The 21,343-nt window shown below is 38.7% G+C and overlaps 1 protein-coding gene across 1 annotated transcript in view; it reads left to right on the forward strand.

Annotated features, from left to right (window-relative positions):
- Nucleotides 1-21,343, forward strand: part of itpr2 (inositol 1,4,5-trisphosphate receptor, type 2) — a 96,441-nt gene that overhangs the window by 34,740 nt on the left and 40,358 nt on the right. The window contains exons 31-37 of the mRNA XM_015403974.1: nucleotides 93-344; nucleotides 428-553; nucleotides 2,294-2,416; nucleotides 2,691-2,811; nucleotides 3,864-4,045; nucleotides 5,638-5,780; nucleotides 7,531-7,639. Coding sequence (XP_015259460.1) covers nucleotides 93-344; nucleotides 428-553; nucleotides 2,294-2,416; nucleotides 2,691-2,811; nucleotides 3,864-4,045; nucleotides 5,638-5,780; nucleotides 7,531-7,639 — 1,056 coding nt within the window. The remainder of the gene's footprint in view (nucleotides 1-92; nucleotides 345-427; nucleotides 554-2,293; nucleotides 2,417-2,690; nucleotides 2,812-3,863; nucleotides 4,046-5,637; nucleotides 5,781-7,530; nucleotides 7,640-21,343) is intronic.

Consider the following 21,343-nt stretch of genomic DNA (forward strand, 5'->3'; position numbering starts at 1 on the left):
TGAATAATATGGTTTAAAGAATTTTGAATATAAAATGAAGACTTAGAATATGCTTTTCTCTCACTTTCTGTTTTCGCTGTCTGTGCGTTTAGCTGGTGAACGCCGGCGAGGACGTTCTGGTCTTCTACAACGATCGCTCGTCGTTTGCTGTGCTGCTCCAGATGATGGCCTCTGAGAGCGAGCGTACGGATGAGAACGGAGCCCTGGCGTACCACAACACCCTGGTGGATCTGCTAGCTGCCTGCACAGAGGGGAAGAACGTTTACACCGAGCTGAAGTGCAACTCTCTGCTGCCGCTGGATGACATTGTGAAAGTGGTCACGGATGTGAACTGTATTCCAGAGGTAATGTTTCCTTCTCTGAATTTCTTTACATTTGGACACTGTCATTAATCTGTAAACATTTTTGGATCCTTTCTCCTCCACAGGTTAAAACGGCGTATGTGAATTTTGTCAATCATTGCTACGTGGACACCGAAGTGGAAATGAAAGAGATCTACACATCCTCTCATATCTGGAGGCTATTTGAAAACTTCCTGGTTGACATGGCCACTGTAAGAAATGACACACTAAAAAACAACAACACTTTTTTTGTTTTTGTAATAAGGCAGTGTGTTTTAGCATCTATGAACACTGAATCTGCATACAAAGCCTTTCCTTTGAATGTTCTTACAACCGATGCAATTGATTCATTGATCATTGATTATATTTTAGTGGAATTTCATGAGAAAATATTACAGGACGCTTGTATAACAATATAACAAATTTGCAAACATTAATGCATCCTTCTTTGAGTTCACTGCAAACATAGACCCGAGAAGATGTGCAACCCATCCAGCTTCTGTCGAAATAATCAATATTCTGATCTCAAAAAGAAGTTTTCATTAAAAAAAGTTCCCGTTGGCTGACATTTTTATATGAATGCTGCTACTTTAAGAGTTGTCCTGCCAACAGACAGATTAATGTGATAGTGACACAGTTGTGACATTGTGCCGCCCTCGTGTTTATTTGTATTTAGGACTATTTTCTGTGGTTCGATTTAGGGCTGCAACTAACGATTATTTTGCAAATCGATTGATCTGTCAAATCTTTTTGATTAATAATCGGATGGCAAAAGGTTTCTAAAAAAAATAAATTAAACCAAGTGAAAATAAAGCTTTTCCACTTGAGAAGTTCTGTATATAAAAAGATTTTTATCTTGAGTGCATTTTTTTTTTTTTTACTATTTTGTTATAATTGCTGCTCAAGGTGGGTCGCCCTGTCAGCTAAAGTCACATTTTACAGTCTCTATACTCCAGTTAACAATTAATCGATTACTAAATTAGTTGACGATTATTTCAATAATTTCAATGATATTTATTGGATTAATCTAATAAATATTTTCAGCCCTTGTTCAATTAATTTCCTGATCATTAAGCTAGAAGAACAGTTGTGTGGGTGTGATATAATCTCAGCCCTCACATAGTTGTTCTCCAGAGGCAATATTAGAACATGAATTATGAATTACCAACACAGATGGAGGACAGACGAAACAGGATAGAGGAAAAGTAGTCCAGAACTTTAAAGCAGGTATTTTCTCAAACATCTCCTGAGGTATGAACATCTTACAGAGCTCCTGTTCAATCGTATGACACTGATAGGCTGGGGCAAAGCTGCCATAACTCTTACCTAGTAGGCCAGGGCATTGGTCAGAAGCGAGGGAGTTACAGTGCTTCTCAACTAAAGTGGAGGAATATGTTGACAGGAAAACTATAAGTTGTCCACCTCAACACCGTGGCCTTTATAACAGAGTGGGGAGATGAGAGCCAGCCGTAACATTACAAGCAGGGGACATTACAAATTTTGGTTGAAGGTCAGAGGAGAGCCAGATTCACCCCTCTGGCCATTTTAAAGTTTTTATGTGCTTAAAACTGAGACTGGAAAGCCTGCACTCACAAATTCCACTGTAAAGCACTGAGGTGGCTGAATCAGGGTGTGGGAAGGCTTTTTTTCCCCAACCGCACAGGGCAGTTGATGGAAAGAAGAAAAGCAGTCAGAGGCTGTACTCACTCCAGGACAAAAACCTTTAAGAACTATCCTGAGGTACGGCAGGGTGGTTTAAATCAAAGCATGTTTTTTTTTTTAAGAAGAGTCTAAAAGAAAAGCATTTTAACTATTCTACATGCTTTGCAAGTGTTGCCCGACTGGTAAGAAAATGGTTAAAATGCAATTGCAATGCACCTTCCGAGGAGTGAAACTTATCTGCAAGGTAAAGAGCAGACTGGTGGAAAACTGTTTCTCTGTTTATACTTCAGATGTGCAGCTCTACAGAACGCATCCGTCCAGATGCCCTGGACAAGTACGTGACAGAAACGGTGATGGCCATAATCAAAAGTTTCTTTGAGTCGACTTTCTCTGTGAACCACTCCATGCTGCAGGTACTCTTCATTTCAAACTTCTGTGAGTTTTTTGCTTCTGTAAAGTAGCAGTATTTTACCACAGGCTGCTTTTCTCCTTGCACATTCACATGGGATTTTACTTTTTTATATTTCAAACCCAGAGCAGTTGCTCCAGGTGTTCGTTTGTTTTGAACACGAGTTCCCATCGGAGCCACTGTTCGAATCTTCCTTACAAACTTATATACACATTTTTCTACACTTGTTCTCCTCATAAAAAAATAACATCTTAATTTTTTTCCCCCTTCTTTTGCAGAATAACCAGTCTACTTTCATTAAGCTGATCCAGTCATCTTTCAGAATCTACAGCCTTAAGGTTATTAATTCATCCCAGAAGAGCCACATTGAGACCTGTATCAAGGCACTGGCTGATTTTGGTGAGTTCTTCTGCTCTGCTGTTAAGTTAGTATTTGTGTATTTGTTAAAGGTAGGTAATCTTCATGTATCCAGCACCATTTATATACAGGGAAATGCAAAAAGCAATTTTTTCAAGACATCAAAGGAAAATGACCTTTTAAGTTTTGCTTAAAAACCTTAATATATTGAATATTGCAATTGCAATTTTAAATCTTTCTTTGGATTAAAATTCGTTTTTTTTTTTTTGTTTTTTTTTTAATCCTTGTTTCATTCAGTCACTCATCAGACAGCAATTGTTTCATCAGGTTTCTTTTATCAAATGTAAACAAATGTTCTTTTTTTTCAGTTCTGATTTAAAGACTCTGAGTATTTCAGACTCTCACTGAGTTTTTCCAGACCATAGCAAAGAAAAGCAGCGTTTATTTTGCTCTGCTTTTGTTCTGGAAACACTGAGTAAGCCGATCTCTGATGATGGCCTGATGATGTCTACCCTGGAAAAACAATCTAGAAATGAATACAAAATTCTTAAATTAAGTGTATTTAGCCTTAATTTAAGAGGGTTAATAAGATTTTTACCAATGCAATGAGTATTTTGACTCTTAAAATAAGATAATTGGATAATATGCACTTGAAACAAGACAATGAAATGTTTTTTTTCTTATTTTAAATGTAAATTTTCTCGTTCCATTGGCAAAGTCTCTCACTTACCTGCTCAATTCAAGAAAAAATGCACTTATTTTAAGAGAAAATTACTTATTGAGATTTCAATTTTTTTTACAGTGACATGGTTCATACATAAATTTGGTCATTTAGGGTTTTAGTGCAGGTGAATGGATGCATCTAATCATGTTAGTAAAATGTGTCCTATTTGTTATGCAACAATTTCATTCTAAAACAGAAACTGAACAGAAAGGAACTGTTTATAAACTAAATGGCTAACTAACTTTGCATTGTTGTTCATGACTTTTGTATGTAAACCTCTGTCTGAAAATGCATGCATCTTTGTGGATCTGTTGCTGTTAGGCTAACTATGCTGTATTCCCTCTTGGTCTCCGTTTTTTCCTTTCCTCAGCGAAGGCCCGTTCCATTCCCATCCCGGTCGATCTGGACAGTCAGGTCAACACTCTTTCTCTGAATGTCCACACCAATGCGGTTCAGCGGGCGGCAAAAGACTGGAGGACCTCTGCTCGTTCACGACCTCGCAAAGAGCCTCTGGGTAGCCCAGACTACAAGAACATCATCGAGAAACTGCAGGTGAGATTTATTAGATTTTCTACACTAGAAGTTTAACCCAAGGAGAATAAGGCCACTTACTGAAGGTCTTCTTAAAGGAGGATAACACAGGTTCCAGAGTTTTGCCGAGGTTTTCTCCTTCTGGTGACATATTGAAAGGAAGAAAAGTGTTGTGCAGAAATGGAAAAAGCACTGGAGTCAGTTCGCTTCAACTCCACTGGTCTTATCTTTAGAGGCGTTATGACATCTTGTGTAAGGAAACTATAAATACTGAAGTTATTGTGAGCATCTAACCTTTTTATGAAAAAGGGCCCTTCCCAGGTCAGATCTGAACGCCCTACTCCAATATTTCCTCATCTAAATACATAGCTGATCAAATTGCTGTTAGCTCTTTTATGTAGAATTAGAAACAATTTTTATTTTTGTGATGTGGTTTGGGGTTCACTTGTTGCCCCACTGTTTCAGAGAGTCAAAAAAGCACCAGGTGAGCGTTACAAGGGAATTCAGCCTGAATCACACACTTTAAATGACTAATAGAACTTTTAGAGAATACAGTAAGTGGAGAAAAGCTCATTACATGGGGGGGAATTGGAAAACTATTATTTAACTTTTAAACTTGGGCTATGCACCCTTAAAGCCTCCGTTTTCTACAATTTTGTAGCATGTAAATAATTCCTATAATGTATTTTAAATAATTCCTATAAAACCTTTTTAAATAATTTCTATAATCTATCTATGTGTCTATCTGTCTGTCTCTCTCTTTTGTTTCTGTTATTAATCCTGCTGTGGAAGAAAAATGTCCATTTTGTGAACAGAGAGAAACAGTGTTTCATTGTTTTTCTGACTGTGTTCATCTGTCAGCTCTTTTTGTGCTTTTGAGAACCTTTTTTTTACCACGTATGGAGAAATTTTCACTAAACATAGATTTATTTGTGGATTTTAATTCACAAGACGGGAAAAAAAAATTAAATGTCAAATGATGATTTTTTTTGTTACGACAGGCTAAAATATATATAAGTAGAAAGAGGAAGGTGGTGGAAGAGTTGAATATTGACTTTGTTTCTTAATTTATTAACCTGGTGAAGTCTAGGCTATTGCTTAAATTTAATTTTTACAGATCAGTTTCAGATTTAGATACTTTTTGTCGCATCTGGAGTTATGGGAAAGTGATTTTTATTCTGGTAGGAGGAGAACTAATTTGGAAAGGTGTTAATGTAATTTATTCTGTGGTGTAGCTTGTTTCTTTTTGTTGAATTTTCTGTTACATAGTTTGGGATTATTTATTGAAAATAAATAAGTTGTTAAAAATCTCTCTATCGATCTCTCTCTCTCTCTCTCTCTCTCTCTCTCTCTCTATATATATATATATATATATAGATAGATAGATAGATAGATAGATGCATGTATGTATGTATGCATGTATGCATGTATGTATGCATGTATGCATGTATGTATACATACCACGGTTGCAGGATAAAAGAAGACAATTAGCCTCTTTTTTTCAGTTGGGTTGAATGAACTGGTGGTTGGATGATGAATTCTAGCTTTTTAAGGATGACATCCATGTTCCAGCATCCATGTGTATCTTTGCATGTCTCTGACTCTGATTTTAGGGGGTTGTGACTCGTTTGGAGGAGCAGTTCAATCCGAAGGTTCAGGCTGAATTCTCTGTTCTGGTAGATGTTCTACACAGCCCAGAGCTGCTGTTTCCAGAAGATGCACGACTACGCTGTGAGAGTGGAGCCTTCATGTCCAAGTGAGTAGCTTCTTGTTCTAACTGGTTATAGTGTGAACTGTCAAAGCAAACCCAAAAGATGGCATTAGGTCGATGACTTTCAGTAATTTTCTTTCTAATATCTTTATACCTGTTAAACACACACACATTTTTCACAAAACATGGCCAAATATGGAAGTTCTGAATAAAGGTCTGAAAAGTGTGATGTGCATTTTTATTTACCTCTTTACATTGATACCCTTAAATAAATTTGATTGCTACCAATCCTTTTCAGCAGTCACCTGGGTGCAAGGTAACCTTGGTAGAGGTACAGCTGTTCTGTGACAGCCTAATGTTGCATTCACATCTCTTGCGATTAAAGCAGCTGAAGCAGCTAGTTTACATGCAAAGTCTATGGTTGACACACATCTGGGCGAATCAAAAAGGTCCTGCAGCAGGTCTCGAGTTGCAGGAGAAGCTCATCCTGACGCGTCGAAGCAGCTGAAGCAGTGCCTTGTGAGCTTCTGAGCATCTGAGACGTGAGACACGCTTCACCAGCATCAACTGCTGAACTTGAGCTGCTCAATGTGCCACATCAACCAATCAGAGTTGATCTGGGAGATGGCAGGGAGACTGATAGAGCACTGCTGATCCAGAGAACTATAATCACTCCTCTGAAATGGTTTATTAACGCATAAATTAACTTAAAATGTCAAACCCTGCCCTGAAAGTATGGTTGTTTTTATTATTCTGGTGCCTGCCATTTTTACATCTATACTTCCAGCTGTGACCAACAGTAGTGGAAATTCGCAGTGACAGCGCACCACCGGTGTGTTGGAATCTGAAAGGCTCCGACAGCAAAATAATATTTTAAGGCAGGATCATAATCTTGATAAACTGACTGCCACATCATGTTTTGAGGTGGACCTGTTCACTTATAAAGATAATAAAACGGCTTTTTACCCGCTTATCACAGCAAATATAGCAAAGCTGTTCTCTACCATTGAACACAGGAGCATCAGAAGCATCTGGACACACTTTACTGGATGCTCTTCAGGAGCATCGAGGATGCTCTGATGCAGATCTGACCTTAATGTGTACACGTCCGGTGGGATTGTAGCATTAGAGTTGTGGAGATGTGTGAGCAAGTTTGGATTGAAAACTTTATTTGAAGCTTTGGACGTCTCCCTATGAGAAGGGAGTGTTTTCAGCTTGCCAGATTCTTTCAGCAGTTTTCAGATGAAACATGGTGGTGTCTGAATTGCTTAAATGCTTTGGAACCCTCTAAAGAGAAACATATCGGAGGCTTCGCAAGGCTAAGGTTAAAGTTCACCTACTAGCAGGAAAATGAGTGTAAAAATGCAATTAGAGCTACAATACAGTAGTTTAGATCGAAGCATGTTAAGGTGTTAACATGGCTGCAATGTCTTTGGTATTTAGACTTTGCCCAAATCTGTGACTGCAGCTACAGGACTCTACACAATGAGGTGATTCAATTAATGTTATTGGATTTAACAGATTATTTATATTTTTTAAGAAATTCTAGAAAACCTTGTATCCTTCCATTCTACTTTAATATGAAAAACTTCTGTGTTTTTTATTTGTTTTGTTACATCATGGCTTTTTAAATATTCTATAAAACTACCATGGATGCAGCTGTTCTGCTGTTATTCTCTGAAGCATTGCAACTGGACTACTCAGACTGCATCAGGCTTCTGTATGAGATTTTTCCTGCACTTCTAACAAACAATTAAGAATGAAATGACACTTTGCTGAATCCTCTCTCCGCCAGACTAATTAAACACACAAAGAAGCTCATGGAACAAGAGGAGAAGCTGTGCATAAAGATCCTGGAGACCATCAGAGAGATGATGGAGAAAAAAGAATGTTTTCAAGAATCCGTAAGTTAATTTTTTTTCTTCTTCCCATTAAATCTTTGCTCTTCCATCCTTTTAAAACATGTCAAGTAATATGAAAGTTTGTAATAGGCGCGTCTTCATGAGCCAGCAGAGCAGAGTCCTTGTTTCCCCCCAGTTGTTTCGCCCCAGAGCCTAGTTTTCCCTCATCAGTATGCTGCGGGTTCGCCCGTGTTACATAACATAAGCCAGGGAGGCACTTGAGGACACACTCACAGTGAGAAGGAGAAAAGGGAAAGGAGGGAAGTGGGGGGAGGTAGATATGGTAGGGGTGCAAACACTGAACAAACAAATCAATACTGCAGAGGGGGGGGGCTCTGTTCTGCTGAACCTCCCATCTACCAGCCGTGAGGAGGGTCTACTAAAATTTAGTAAAAGGGGTTTTAAAAAGGTGCCTGTGGATGTTTCTGTGCACTCAGGATATTTCTGAACATTACTGTAATAAGCAGGGGTTCAGCACCTGCTGGAAAAGTGAAAGAAATTGGACACATTACATCCGTCCTTATATCTATTTGTGCGTCCGTCCGTCCGTCCGTCCGTTTATCTCCTTGTCTATACAGCCATCCGTTTATCAGTAATTTGATTGTATTCTTTTCATATTTGTGCTTACTTTTTTGTGTGAAAATTAGATTTAAATTACTCTCCTAGGGTGGGAAAATATGAAACCTAGCGATGAAGACTGAGTGCACTCTGGAGAACTCTTTAAAACAAATGATTGTCTTAAAAACTGGGGTTATTGATTCTCTGCTATGGTAGCCAGTACTGTCTTTCTCTTCTTCATATTATTATTATTATTGGGTGAAGTTTTCCCCTAACAGTTGTGTTAAAAAAAAAAAAAAAAGATGAAAAATGTTTTAGCTAAAGGTTTCACTTTTTAAAGCCTGTTCTGCTCATCCATGCCTGACGGTGCGGTGACAATATGCCAAATGCCACATTGTGTAGGTGTTTGAGTGCATCGTTAGCCTCTTTTTGTCGTTTCCCTTCAGCCCTGAGTGTGGAGCTGCTGCTTCACTGCAGGGGAAGCTGAGAGGGAGCTGGAGGACAGCGACTGACTGAAATAAGCAGAGAGGGAGAGGCAGACAGGAAAAAAAACAGAAGGAGAGAGACAGAGTGACAGCTTAGGCAGCTGAGGTTGGTGGCTCCCCAGGGGTACAATGAGTGGGTGGAGAAGCAAGTGAGAGAGAGAGAAAAGAGAGGAGCCATGTGAGGAGCCATGTGAGGTGGGGGGGTGAGGGATAGGAGAGAGTCTGCTCGGTCCATGAGGAGACAGGGCAGGGGGTGCGGTTACGCAACAGCCTGCAGTGGCTGAGCCAGAGTCACGTGGAGCCTCACGTTCTCCCTCTCTACCCCTCTCTACCTCTCTCTCCACTTGTTTGATGCTAAGTCTCAGTCAGCCCTATTCTGTCCTCTCGCCCAGCTTATTCTCCCTATCTCGCTGCCGTCTCTTCCCACCCAGACCCTGACCTGCGTTTGCCCGGATCGTGGCTGCTTGGGCAACATGAAGGAGACATGTGAAGCTGCGTGTTAGAGCCATCAGATAAGGGCTGATGTGCAAATATTTGTGCTCCAACTTGCCCTGAAGATAGCCAGGGTGTAAGGAGGTTTTATTTTAAAGAGAATGAAAGAATTTTTTATGTGCACTGATACCGTACTGTACCAGGTCACATGGGTAGGGTTGCATCAAAAATAGCCCTTTTTTTTTTTTTTTTTTTAGGATTTCTCGTTTCTCAAAGGGTTTCACTGTTCTTTAGAGATGCTTAAGGATTCCTGCAAAACATTTTTATCAGCCAATTTCTCACTTATCGCTTCTTTGCATTGGTGATTTGCATTTCAAATGCTGAAGAATGGCGAATGAGTTTTAAACTCATTAAACGAATCATTGCATCCATACACAGTCCTATACAGTTCTTCAGTGTACTAAATCTTAAATTGTTTTCTATTTTTATTCCAATTCAAAATGACCATCTCTATCAAAGAACATGGTCTGATTGTAAAGGTTATATTTTAAAATTCTCAAATAAACCAGAAAGCTGTATTTTTTTGTTATTGTACCCCATTCAGTACATATGAAACTCTACATAAAACAGAGATAGCCGGTTAAACCTGGTTTGTAACTTCAGATCCTTACTTTATAAGAATGTTTGACCAGCAGGTCCTGATTTCTCTATGAAGACTTCATATTAAGACACCAAACTAAAATAGTAGCCTCCCTGGCCAGGAGTTGTCATTAATAACAACTTTTCTTGGCAGCCAAGTGACACCGTCGGCTGTGTGAGAGGCCATACTAATAACTAGTTAGTATTGTGTTAACTAATATTAACAAAATACTAAGGCTTACATTTTTAAAGCCAGCTTATATGTTATGTAGCCATTAGCTTGGTTGGCATTATGGAAAAAGTATTACCTTATATGCGTTCTGTACACAGTCCATCCTTACCTTAACTCTGAAGTTTCTATAAGACCATCGCCCTGCACAAATTAAGACAGATATTGAAAGATCAAAATGATTCAAGTTTTGCCACCACAGTCAGCCTTATCTACTGAAAGTTTTGCTCTCTTGCAGCCAATAGTATAGAAAGTACAGTTTCTTGTTTGATAGCTTCTTTGTGGCTCTTTTCTTCCTTCGTTCCAAACACCTTACTGGTTCTCGTAGAGTATTGCTGGGGGATAAATCAATTTTGATTTATTATTAATCATACTTTCCATTTATAAACATTTAATTTTTGTAAAATTGGTATTCCAAAAAATACTCTTGGCTTCAATAGTTCAAAATGATGTGATTTATTTTCTAGCTTTTTTTACAGAGCAACGAAATGAACTCCCTGCATTTAACCCATCCCCTTGGGGAGCAGTGGGGTGCCATTGTGCTGTGCCAAAGGAGCAGTGTGGGGGTTAAGTGTCTTTGCTCAGGGGCCCAGAGTGGCAGTCTGTGGGAATGGGGCTCAAACTCAGAACCCCAGGATTCCAAGCTCTATGCCCTAACCACTAGGCCGACACTACCCTAAATACATGTCTACACATAACTGATATACCATTCAATGCGGCTAGACAGAAACATCTTGTATGTCATATTTTCTTATCTTATGAAGGCAGGACCTGCAAACTCTATTTCTAAGCAAGATTAAAAGCTTTGATTTAGTTGCATTTTTTAATTTTTTTCAACTCCTAGAAGGGATGTTTGAAATAAAAGCCAGTTTTTGAAAGTAATTTCTGACATTTTTTTTGTTCTTTATCAAGAAACCGAATTGAAAGAAACAATCTAATTAGGTATGGTATTAAAAAAAAAACGTCCTTTTTCTTTTTAAACGAAATTGCCCAGCCCTGATCAAAGGTTAAAACATATTTCCTCAATAGAGGGGCGTCAATTTTGAAACACTTCTTGGTGGTGATTTCATTTACCACCATGATTTGTTTTTAATTTTCCCATTAATTGTTGAAAAGTCAGAGTAGAAAGCAACTTTTTCCTTTCTATTTTGAAACAGTTACTTCCTAAAACTTTAGAATCTCTTGATCCCAACAACTACTGCATGATTAGGCACCAGTAGTCCTGCAATGCTTTACATCTTTTCCAGCAAACTTTGCAAAGCTTTGCTGTAGCAGTTGGTTCTGAATCTGACATGGTTTAATAAACCCAGAAAATATGTATCATATGTCTAAATGATTTATTTGTTTTTGTTTACAAGTCAAAAAAAAAAAAGTTAACCTTAATTTCTTTAGAAATTAACTCTGGTTTAAATGTGTACTTTACATGTCGGGATTTCTGTATAGGTCTATGTGCTTTATATACAGTATACATCCTCCTGTTACAGTAGACTGAAAAAGCTGTTTATGTAACATAGAACAGTCTCCCAGGATTTCTTCTTCCTCCCACCTTTTCAAACTCTCCACTTTTACTAATACACCATCCGTCTCTCTGTCTGAGCATTTGTCCCACCTCTGTCCTTGCCAGGTTTCACACCAACTTTCCCAAAGGCAAAGCAGATTTACAGATTACCACTGTCTTAAAGCTAAATGCATCACATGCATTCATGTCAAGGTAAAGCTTTGCTAGGGCACATCTGATTTCTGCCTGGCTGGCATAGCTATGCTGTCTATCTCTGTGTACTCATCCTGTGATGTTGCCCCCTCCCCTTTTTTTGGCTGCCTAATAAGAGCTGAGATGCGAGTCCCTGTGGATCATTGGCTATTTTTCCAGATGCAACAGGCCAGTCAGTTGTAGTAGATGTGTGTGTTATACTGTATAGTTTGACCTTTTCTGGTATTTAGGCTCATACAGCATGCTGGGTAAAATCAGAAAGTCTAAACTGGGACGTGTCTGGGCTAAATTTGGAACTGTTAATGCCATTTAAGTCTGTGAACCAGGAAGTACTCAAAAGTTGTTTAAAAATCTATTTGGGTTGAAATGGTGTGATTTATTCTGGATTTCTATTATTCAGACACAGCTGGGTGTCTATTAGAGGCTTATACTTTGGATTTAAAGGCTATAAGAGATTGGCACATGTTGTTTGCCTGATCTGGGTATGACTCTGTATCACTGCATTGGGAGTACTGGGAGCACCAGTGTAGGTACCAGATCTGCCTGGTTGGTCAGATATGGTCAGGGACCTCCCGCTTCTTAAGACATCTTCATATGGCAACGCCACTTGGACAAACTGTATTGCACCCATTTCTTAAGAATCAGATCTCTTTTGGAATCTCAACATATTATTACCCACATTTGCTATTATTTTACATTTCATTGGCGATCTAAAGTCGCTGAAAGTAGAAGGCAATCATTCAGTCTTGAAGGAAATCACTGCCTTCTAAGACAGACTGAGCTCTGCCGTTTAACAAGGTGANCAGGATTCCAAGCTCTATGCCCTAACCACTAGGCCGACACTACCCTAAATACATGTCTACACATAACTGATATACCATTCAATGCGGCTAGACAGAAACATCTTGTATGTCATATTTTCTTATCTTATGAAGGCAGGACCTGCAAACTCTATTTCTAAGCAAGATTAAAAGCTTTGATTTAGTTGCATTTTTTAATTTTTTTCAACTCCTAGAAGGGATGTTTGAAATAAAAGCCAGTTTTTGAAAGTAATTTCTGACATTTTTTTTGTTCTTTATCAAGAAACCGAATTGAAAGAAACAATCTAATTAGGTATGGTATTAAAAAAAAAACGTCCTTTTTCTTTTTAAACGAAATTGCCCAGCCCTGATCAAAGGTTAAAACATATTTCCTCAATAGAGGGGTGTCAATTTTGAAACACTTCTTGGTGGTGATTTAATTTACCACCATGATTTGTTTTTAATTTTCCCATTAATTGTTGAAAAGTCAGAGTAGAAAGCAACTTTTTCCTTTCTATTTTGAAACAGTTACTTCCTAAAACTTTAGAATCTCTTGATCCCAACAACTACTGCATGATTAGGCACCAGTAGTCCTGCAATGCTTTACATCTTTTCCAGCAAACTTTGCAAAGCTTTGCTGTAGCAGTTGGTTCTGAATCTGACATGGTTTAATAAACCCAGAAAATATGTATCATATGTCTAAATGATTTATTTGTTTTTGTTTACAAGTCAAAAAAAAAAAAGTTAACCTTAATTTCTTTAGAAATTAACTCTGGTTTAAATGTGTACTTTACATGTCGGGATTTCTGTATAGGTCTATGTGCTTTATATACAGTATACATCCTCCTGTTACAGTAGACTGAAAAAGCTGTTTATGTAACATAGAACAGTCTCCCAGGATTTCTTCTTCCTCCCACCTTTTCAAACTCTCCACTTTTACTAATACACCATCCGTCTCTCTGTCTGACCATTTGTCCCACCTCTGTCCTTGCCAGGTTTCACACCAACTTTCCCAAAGGCAAAGCAGATTTACAGATTACCACTGTCTTAAAGCTAAATGCATCACATGCATTCATGTCAAGGTAAAGCTTTGCTAGGGCACATCTGATTTCTGCCTGGCTGGCATAGCTATGCTGTCTATCTCTGTGTACTCATCCTGTGATGTTGCCCCCTCCCCTTTTTTTGGCTGCCTAATAAGAGCTGAGATGCGAGTCCCTGTGGATCATTGGCTATTTTTCCAGATGCAACAGGCCAGTCAGTTGTAGTAGATGTGTGTGTTATACTGTATAGTTTGACCTTTTCTGGTATTTAGGCTCATACAGCATGCTGGGTAAAATCAGAAAGTCTAAACTGGGACGTGTCTGGGCTAAATTTGGAACTGTTAATGCCATTTAAGTCTGTGAACCAGGAAGTACTCGAAAGTTGTTTAAAAATCTATTTGGGTTGAAATGGTGTGATTTATTCTGGATTTCTATTATTCAGACACAGCTGGGTGTCTATTAGAGGCTTATACTTTGGATTTAAAGGCTATAAGAGATTTGCACATGTTGTTTGCCTGATCTGGGTATGACTCTGTATCACTGCATTGGGAGTACTGGGAGCACCAGTGTAGGTACCAGATCTGCCTGGTTGGTCAGATCTGGTCAGGGCCCTCCCGCTTCTTAAGACATCTTCATATGGCAACGCCACTTGGACAAACTGTATTGCACCCATTTCTTAAGAATCAGATCTCTTTTGGAATCTCAACATATTATTACCCACATTTGCTATTATTTTACATTTCATTGGCGATCTAAAGTCGCTGAAAGTAGAAGGCAATCATTCAGTCTTGAAGGAAATCACTGCCTTCTAAGACAGACTGAGCTCTGCCGTTTAACAAGGTGACATAAAAAGTCTCAGGGCCTCTTCTGGTACTTTTTTTATTAAGATCTGAGAGCAGGGGAGGACAAATGGAACAGCTTAAAAATGAATTTCATACAGATTTTTTACAATTAAAAAACAGTTATTTTACTTGTCGAAAATGAACAGTTGTTGTTGACACAAAGTTAAAAGTAGTATAGTTTAATATGGTTAACTGACAGAGCTAATTTAGGTTAATCTGTTAGCCTTTGAGCACAATGTGGAGTAAAAGATTTTGAGGTATGTCTGTTCCTAGCCTCACAAGCTCCAAACAAAAGTCATGAGCGATAACAATGAGTTACACAGCTTCCTTCAAGCCATGAAGGGGAGGACTGTAGTTTTGAGAAGATCCATCTGGCCAGTGAAAGAGATTTTAACCTGATGGACCTTAACCTGAGGGAACGGCCTTGATGAACTCTTGATTTTTCCTCCAAATGTTTAAGTGTGAGAAAGTTCTTTATGCAGGGGGTGGGTTGGTTCCCCTGGGCTTGGTGTGTGTTGGGATTTTTGTAATGTATAAATGCATGTTCTGAGGTTGCCTCAATCAGAGCTCTATCTCTCCGTCTGAGGACATCAAATAAATTTTAACATTTTTTTCTTGCAAGAAATGCCTCTGTCTCAGCTTCCCAACTCCACAACAGCTAGCCACAGCACTGCTGAGGTCTCCCCCTTTATACTACAGTCTTGGCAGTTTCTTTGTTCACCATTAAAAGATTTTTTGAGCAATGTTATCAGTCATGTAAAACTTCATCAGTCATTAGACACGCTAACACTACAGATGCTCCCGACTCGACACACGGACTCTGCATTATGTCATTATTGTTGTCTGGAAAACCAAAATGTTTTAGGTCATGTGGCAAAGTTCAGTCAATCATATAGCACAACATCATTGGCATGTGAAGGGCCCGAGGTGATCTGGTACCTACACTGGGTCTGCTTCATGTCCCCTTCATGAATCATCTTTACCAAAATACTGTTCACTCTTTAAATTGGCTAAACATTAATGCAGAGCTATGAAAAGCTCATCTTATTTGGTTGTTAGATTCTTGTAAGTAAAAAAGGTTTAACCTCCACTCTCATCTTTTTATTACACCTTTGTTATATCTATATAATGGATCAAATCAACTGCCATATTCCACATAAACTCAGTTATAAGAACTTTATTGACACAAATAGTTGTCATGCATTTGTTGAATTTTAAGAGGTTGTTTTACATCTCTTCTAGATTGAAGAACTATGGGAAAAAATATTTGAGCATTTCATTTTTTTTTTCATATTGTTAAAATTTAATTTCAGATGAGAGGATCATGCATCTTAAGGCCTCTATGAATGGGATTAGTTGTGACTGAAAACAGTGTTTGGACACAGTTCATGGTGTGTTATTTGAATCGAATGGTTAAGCTGGTTGGGCTCAAGGAGGCACATGACTTACAAAAGGATTGATGACACTGGGTTGTGGTTCATGATCTGGCTCGCTGCTTCTGTGGTTCAGTTTTGCTAATCCAGCTGATAGACATACCATAAAGACCTCTGACGACCCCCTCCCCACATCCGCCAGGATCTCTGAAGGTCTGTTCTGGTTAATTTGCTTTTTTAATAAGATAACATGGATGTGACAATTATGTTTTTGCTGTGCAGTATTTTCTGTATTTTACTGCTAATTCTGTCAGTAGGTCATTCTTACCTATGGACTTCTTTGGCCCATTCAATGTAGATGACCATTTACCTACCTATAAATCCATCCACCCACTGACCCAACAATCCATCCACCCATCAACCAACCATTTATTCCTTAATTATACCCACTAATCCATCCCCCTATTGCCCCACACATTAACCCAGTTACTTATCTCCTACTGACCCACCCACTTAAAGGCCTGCCCATTGATTTATCCTTCTACAATTTGCCATTCAGGCTTCCAGTTAAAGGTGCTGTAGGTAACTTATTATATTCCCTTTCCCTTTTTTCTTTTATTAATAGAGATGGATAATCTGAACAATCAAGCTCCTTTGTTTGCTCCCAGTGGTTCTTCTACCATTTGCAGAGCTCCTGGTCAAAAACAACAATGTTGGGTCTGGAGGAATGTCTTTGGAGTGTCAATCATGCTGCTCACACCCTTCGCCATACAGCATGTACCTTGGTTCAAATGCAGTGTTGCTGTTGTGCTGTATATGTGCGCCAGTATAAAGCATACGGTCGATGCTTCATCCTACCAGTAAATCAACCATAGCTGTTCATCTGCTGTCATTAGTGACCCTGCTTACTACTCTGCTGTGGAGGGAAGGGCTGTGGCACAGCAAAGGGAAAGAGGAAGTTCCTTATAGAAGTGCTTGTTCAATGTTTAAGGATAAGTTTATTTCCTCAGATCTCCCTACTACAGCTTTTTAACTGGCTAATGACAACGTACCCATCTACTCACCAATCCCTTCTCCCAATGATCAACACATTCAACTATCTACCCATCAGTCTTTCTGCTTGTTTATCCATTTGTTCAGAGATCCAGTCATAAGATCAACCTACCATAGGTGCATCACTTTACCATCAACCCGCCCTTCCATTTTGTACATTGACCTACACACCATCACATGTACCCAGGGACCCATGCAGTTAACCACTCACCCACTTACTGACTGAATGAAGTCGCTGGGCATAAACCCAAGCAAGTTAAAATCATGCCGGTATCATACGTTCTAAAAATCTTTACTTTTTCTACATACTTAAATTGAAACAAAACAAAATAAATTTAATCATATAGCTTTCATATTTCAATAAACACATTCAGAACCTAACCTTGTAAAGGAAAAACAATTCCAACAGTTAACCAGCAGTTAACCTCGGAAAACTACTTTTTTATGCTGCTGGTCCTGCATGTTCCTGAATTACCAATTGCTTTCACATGTGGTTAATTTGTTTTGCTGTTGTGCTTGCTTGTTGGGTAAAACCATTTCATGCACTGTGAGACTGCTGCTTTAAAATGTTGTAAAACTGCAGCTCGTGATGTTTGTCTCTCTTGTTGGGTTTTATCAGATACAATTTGTCCTTTTTTGCACCATTCACATGCCAGCAGATCATTGTAATGTGTTTGCAAAGAAAAAAAGACAGAATTTTATTTATATATAGAGAGAGCTCATATTGGGTCAAGAAAGTGAAAGTTTATTTGATTTTAATTGTTTTGCTACTGTATAAGGTCTTTACGGGACTATTTGGTAGAAGTTTTAACACTGACCAATTTGCAGAATTGCTATAGCTTAAAGATCCATAGATATCTTGGTCCCATCAGTGGTCAGCCTCTTTTCCATAGGTTTCACATTATAAAACTCCCGAATTATCTAATTTATCGACTCAAATAAAGGGTAAATACACTTGATTTAACAAATATTTACTGATTTCTAGATAATTTTTGCAGTGCACGTCTGCTTACCTACCCTCAATACACACAAATGGCATCAAAATGGAATTAAACCTCTGCTATTATCAGCTCTGTTTTACCTAATAATACCCATATATTAAACATTTTATAACATCAGCTAGTGCTGTGGTCAATGTGGGTAGATTGTACATCCTTTGTATCAACCGTACCAGTAGTTTAGAGTTGGCATAGTGTTGAAAACTTCCTCTTGCAAGAAGTGTGGGATGTTGTTTACTGATGCTAATGTTGTTGGACTCCCATGGATCGTCAGATAAATGGGCTGTATTAAAGATAGCTGAATCCCAAGGTAGGCATAGTGATTCCTGTTAAGGCAGAAAGTAGGAGAGTAAATAAAGCAACCCCCTTCACCCCTCTTTAAAATCCCTAACCTGCTAGGAGGATTTTCTTTTTTTTTTTTTTTTTTTTTTTAAACTCTGGGTTAACTCTGTAACCTCATTTGAACTGAGCAACTCCTGTGCTGCTGATACTTCCCTCTCCTACCTGCAGGAGTTTTCAGACCACCCAAAGAAGCACTTTTTAAATCCAATCTTCTCTCCTGTGTCGAAAAGATTCTCGGACAGCAGAGCTCTGCAAGAGGCTTAGAAGGAGGGAGGAGGGAAACCAGGCTGCTGAGAGACCGACTGTAGGGAATCGGCAGCTCATCCCCAGTTTGGACAGCAGAACCGCAGTGTGGCGTGCCAGTGCACATTTTAAAACATCACGACAGTCTGCCTCCTTGCTCCGCTTTGTTTGCCCTCCCTCCCGTCTGCCTAACTTCTGTCGGCACTTTTAACCTCTAACTCCATCTTTCGTTCTTTTGGCTCTTACATCATCTGACTGGAGTTCTGCTCGTCAATGCAGCACCAGGCAGATGAGTCAGTTTATATTGACTCTCCTCTGTTCTCTCCATTCTTCCCTTCTCTCCTCTCTCTTCCTACAATCGCAACAGCCGACTGCATCGCCCACAGGGAAGGCAAACAGCCCACCTCCTTTTAACTATGCGCTGTTGGATCGTACTTCACTGCTAAGTGCTGAAATGCACTCAGTCAGAAAAAGGGAGAAATCAAGTCTAAACATTCCTTAATTTGGAGTCAATGATACGCTATATTACGATGCTGTAAATAGTATTTGCAGGGCAGTGTGGAAATCAGAGGCTGGCTCCATGGATCATCTTCAACTATGCTTGCGGTTGTGTGTGTTTTGTGAAGCTGCTCAGCCAGACAGTGCAGGCAGACAAGTGTCTGTGATGACTGCAGATGAGATTGAGTGTTTACTGACATGGAGAGCATCAGCCACACATGCTCTTCCTTATGCACGTTCCCAGTTTTAGCTGATCTGCCTTTTTCGTGGAACCCAATTTGTTCTTGAAACCAAAATACCAATGCAGAAAGTTGTTCTTTTAATTTTTTTATGATGCACTGAACATTGAGTTGTTGAATTATTCTAGCTGATATATATTTTGCTGAGCTATTTGTATTTTTCTGTTACATCAACTAGCTTGTCAGTCAGTGAAATAGATAGACTCATGTAAAGTTGACAACCATTTGGCCCTGTGTGTCGGCTTTCATAAGGACATTACTGTAAATGAATGTGAATTGTGATCAAATATTTCCATTGTGAATGAATTCATGCAAAATCAGCAGAAAAAAAGAATATGTTTTATATAATATGGTGAAACAGGCACATCATGTTACTGATTGTATTACATGGCTAGTTCCTAGAGTGACAATTTTCAACCTAAGTTGTTGGGATTTTAATTGGCAAAGGGGCCCTTGTTTTCTGTTCAACTCAGTCAGTTGACAACAATCAGCCATAATTCTATCTTTTATGCAAAAGTGTATTGAGAAGACCTCATAAGGAGTCACTCTGCAGTTTGCTGCTAGCTTTAAATGGGTATAGCAAACATGTTGATGACCTCAGATAAAAGCATCATTTAACCTACATACTGCGTGTTATATGTGGTGTATTATTTTTGTATTTATTTGAAAGTCTACTCTCTGAAAAATGAGCGACCAGTGTAGCGACTTTATAACAAGGATGATTTCCTCCACTTTTTTGTTTTAGATTTATTTTCAAAAACGTTTTTGTAGGTCCTGCCAGTCATTTAATCCTGGAGAACTTGATAAAAGACCGACTGATACTGTCCTAATCTAAGTCTATCACTACACCAGATTTAAATCTAATTCCACATTTGTAGAAAGATTAAATAATTTCTGTCAAGACAAAAAAAGGTGGTAGAGACCTAAAATGATTAACATCTTTGCAAATGTATCTACAAGTTTTTGTTTGCCAAGTATTGCTTCAAAGTAATGCAATTGCATAACACTATTGATTTCTATTTGCAAGAGAAACTCATGACATAGGTGAAACATATTTCCTTCTATTTTAGGATTATAATCTTCTTTCTGTTGCTCTGTAGCATAACATACCTATATAATGCACTGATGGCTGCAATGTGGCAAAGATGTTTGGATGCATTTACAAAGTACTAGAGTTCCTACAATGAGTTCTGGGCCTGCCAAGGGTCTTCTCCAACAACATTGATGTGAAAGGAGGGAATTCTAATCTGGTACCTAATTCACCTCTGTTGACTTATATTGATGCAGAGGAGCAGTGGCTTATTCTGACCTTCACCCTGGAGGATGGAAAACGGACTCTGCCTCAATTAAAGGAGTTCATGTGTTTTGGGATCTTCTTCATGATTAATGACCTGGTTGAAGCCGGAACGGTGGTTCTATATTAAAACCATGGCTGCAGTAATTTGGCCTCTGCATTTTTTTAAAAAGGAAAATAGAAAAGAAAGGGATGGTCAAAAGTACAAGTTACTGACAGAACATCTCACACACAAGTGGCTAAAATAAGTATTGTATTAATACTCAAATATAAAGTCTATTGTTTCACCCTTCAAAGTCTTCACAATATCACAAACCGCCGTCTTAGGGAGCTTCTCCTGTTGGCTCTGCAACCCCCAACCAGCACTTCCCTTTAACATGTTTCGAGGGAAACATCAGGAGGCTTTGTCTTTATACTTCACTCCTCCATATCCTTTTAAACATCCATCTTCTGTGTTGATTTACGTGTGTCAGTACCTGTTGCCACAGAAACCCCCTTATAGTATGTCCCAAACAATTATGACAGATGTGTCAAATTATTTTAATACAAGTTCATCTGGCTGTCAGTCACTTGCTCTCCTATCATACAACCACCACTGAAAGATTATCTTTATGCAGTTTCCATCCGTTTTCTGCTTATCAGCCCTAAATCACTCAAGACGGAAAGGAAAGATAATTGTGGATATAAGGAAAACAAATGGCCTCTTGAAACGAAATCCTGCTACTTCTGTCCATGCAAGTGTATTTTTTGTGAAATGCAGACCTAAATGCTTTATTCACACAGAGGTTTTTGATAAATGGGTGGATATAGTTGGCCTCATTTGGGGGATTTACAGTTTTTTTTTTTTTTTTTTTTTTTTTTTTTTGTAATGGGAAAGGGTTTGTCCCTGATGTTTCTGATCATCAGATTTTTTTCAGACAAAGATACTGAA

This window comes from Cyprinodon variegatus, unplaced genomic scaffold (genome assembly GCF_000732505.1).
Source record: "Cyprinodon variegatus isolate N-32 unplaced genomic scaffold, C_variegatus-1.0 Scaffold35, whole genome shotgun sequence".
Lineage (NCBI taxonomy): Eukaryota > Metazoa > Chordata > Actinopteri > Cyprinodontiformes > Cyprinodontidae > Cyprinodon > Cyprinodon variegatus.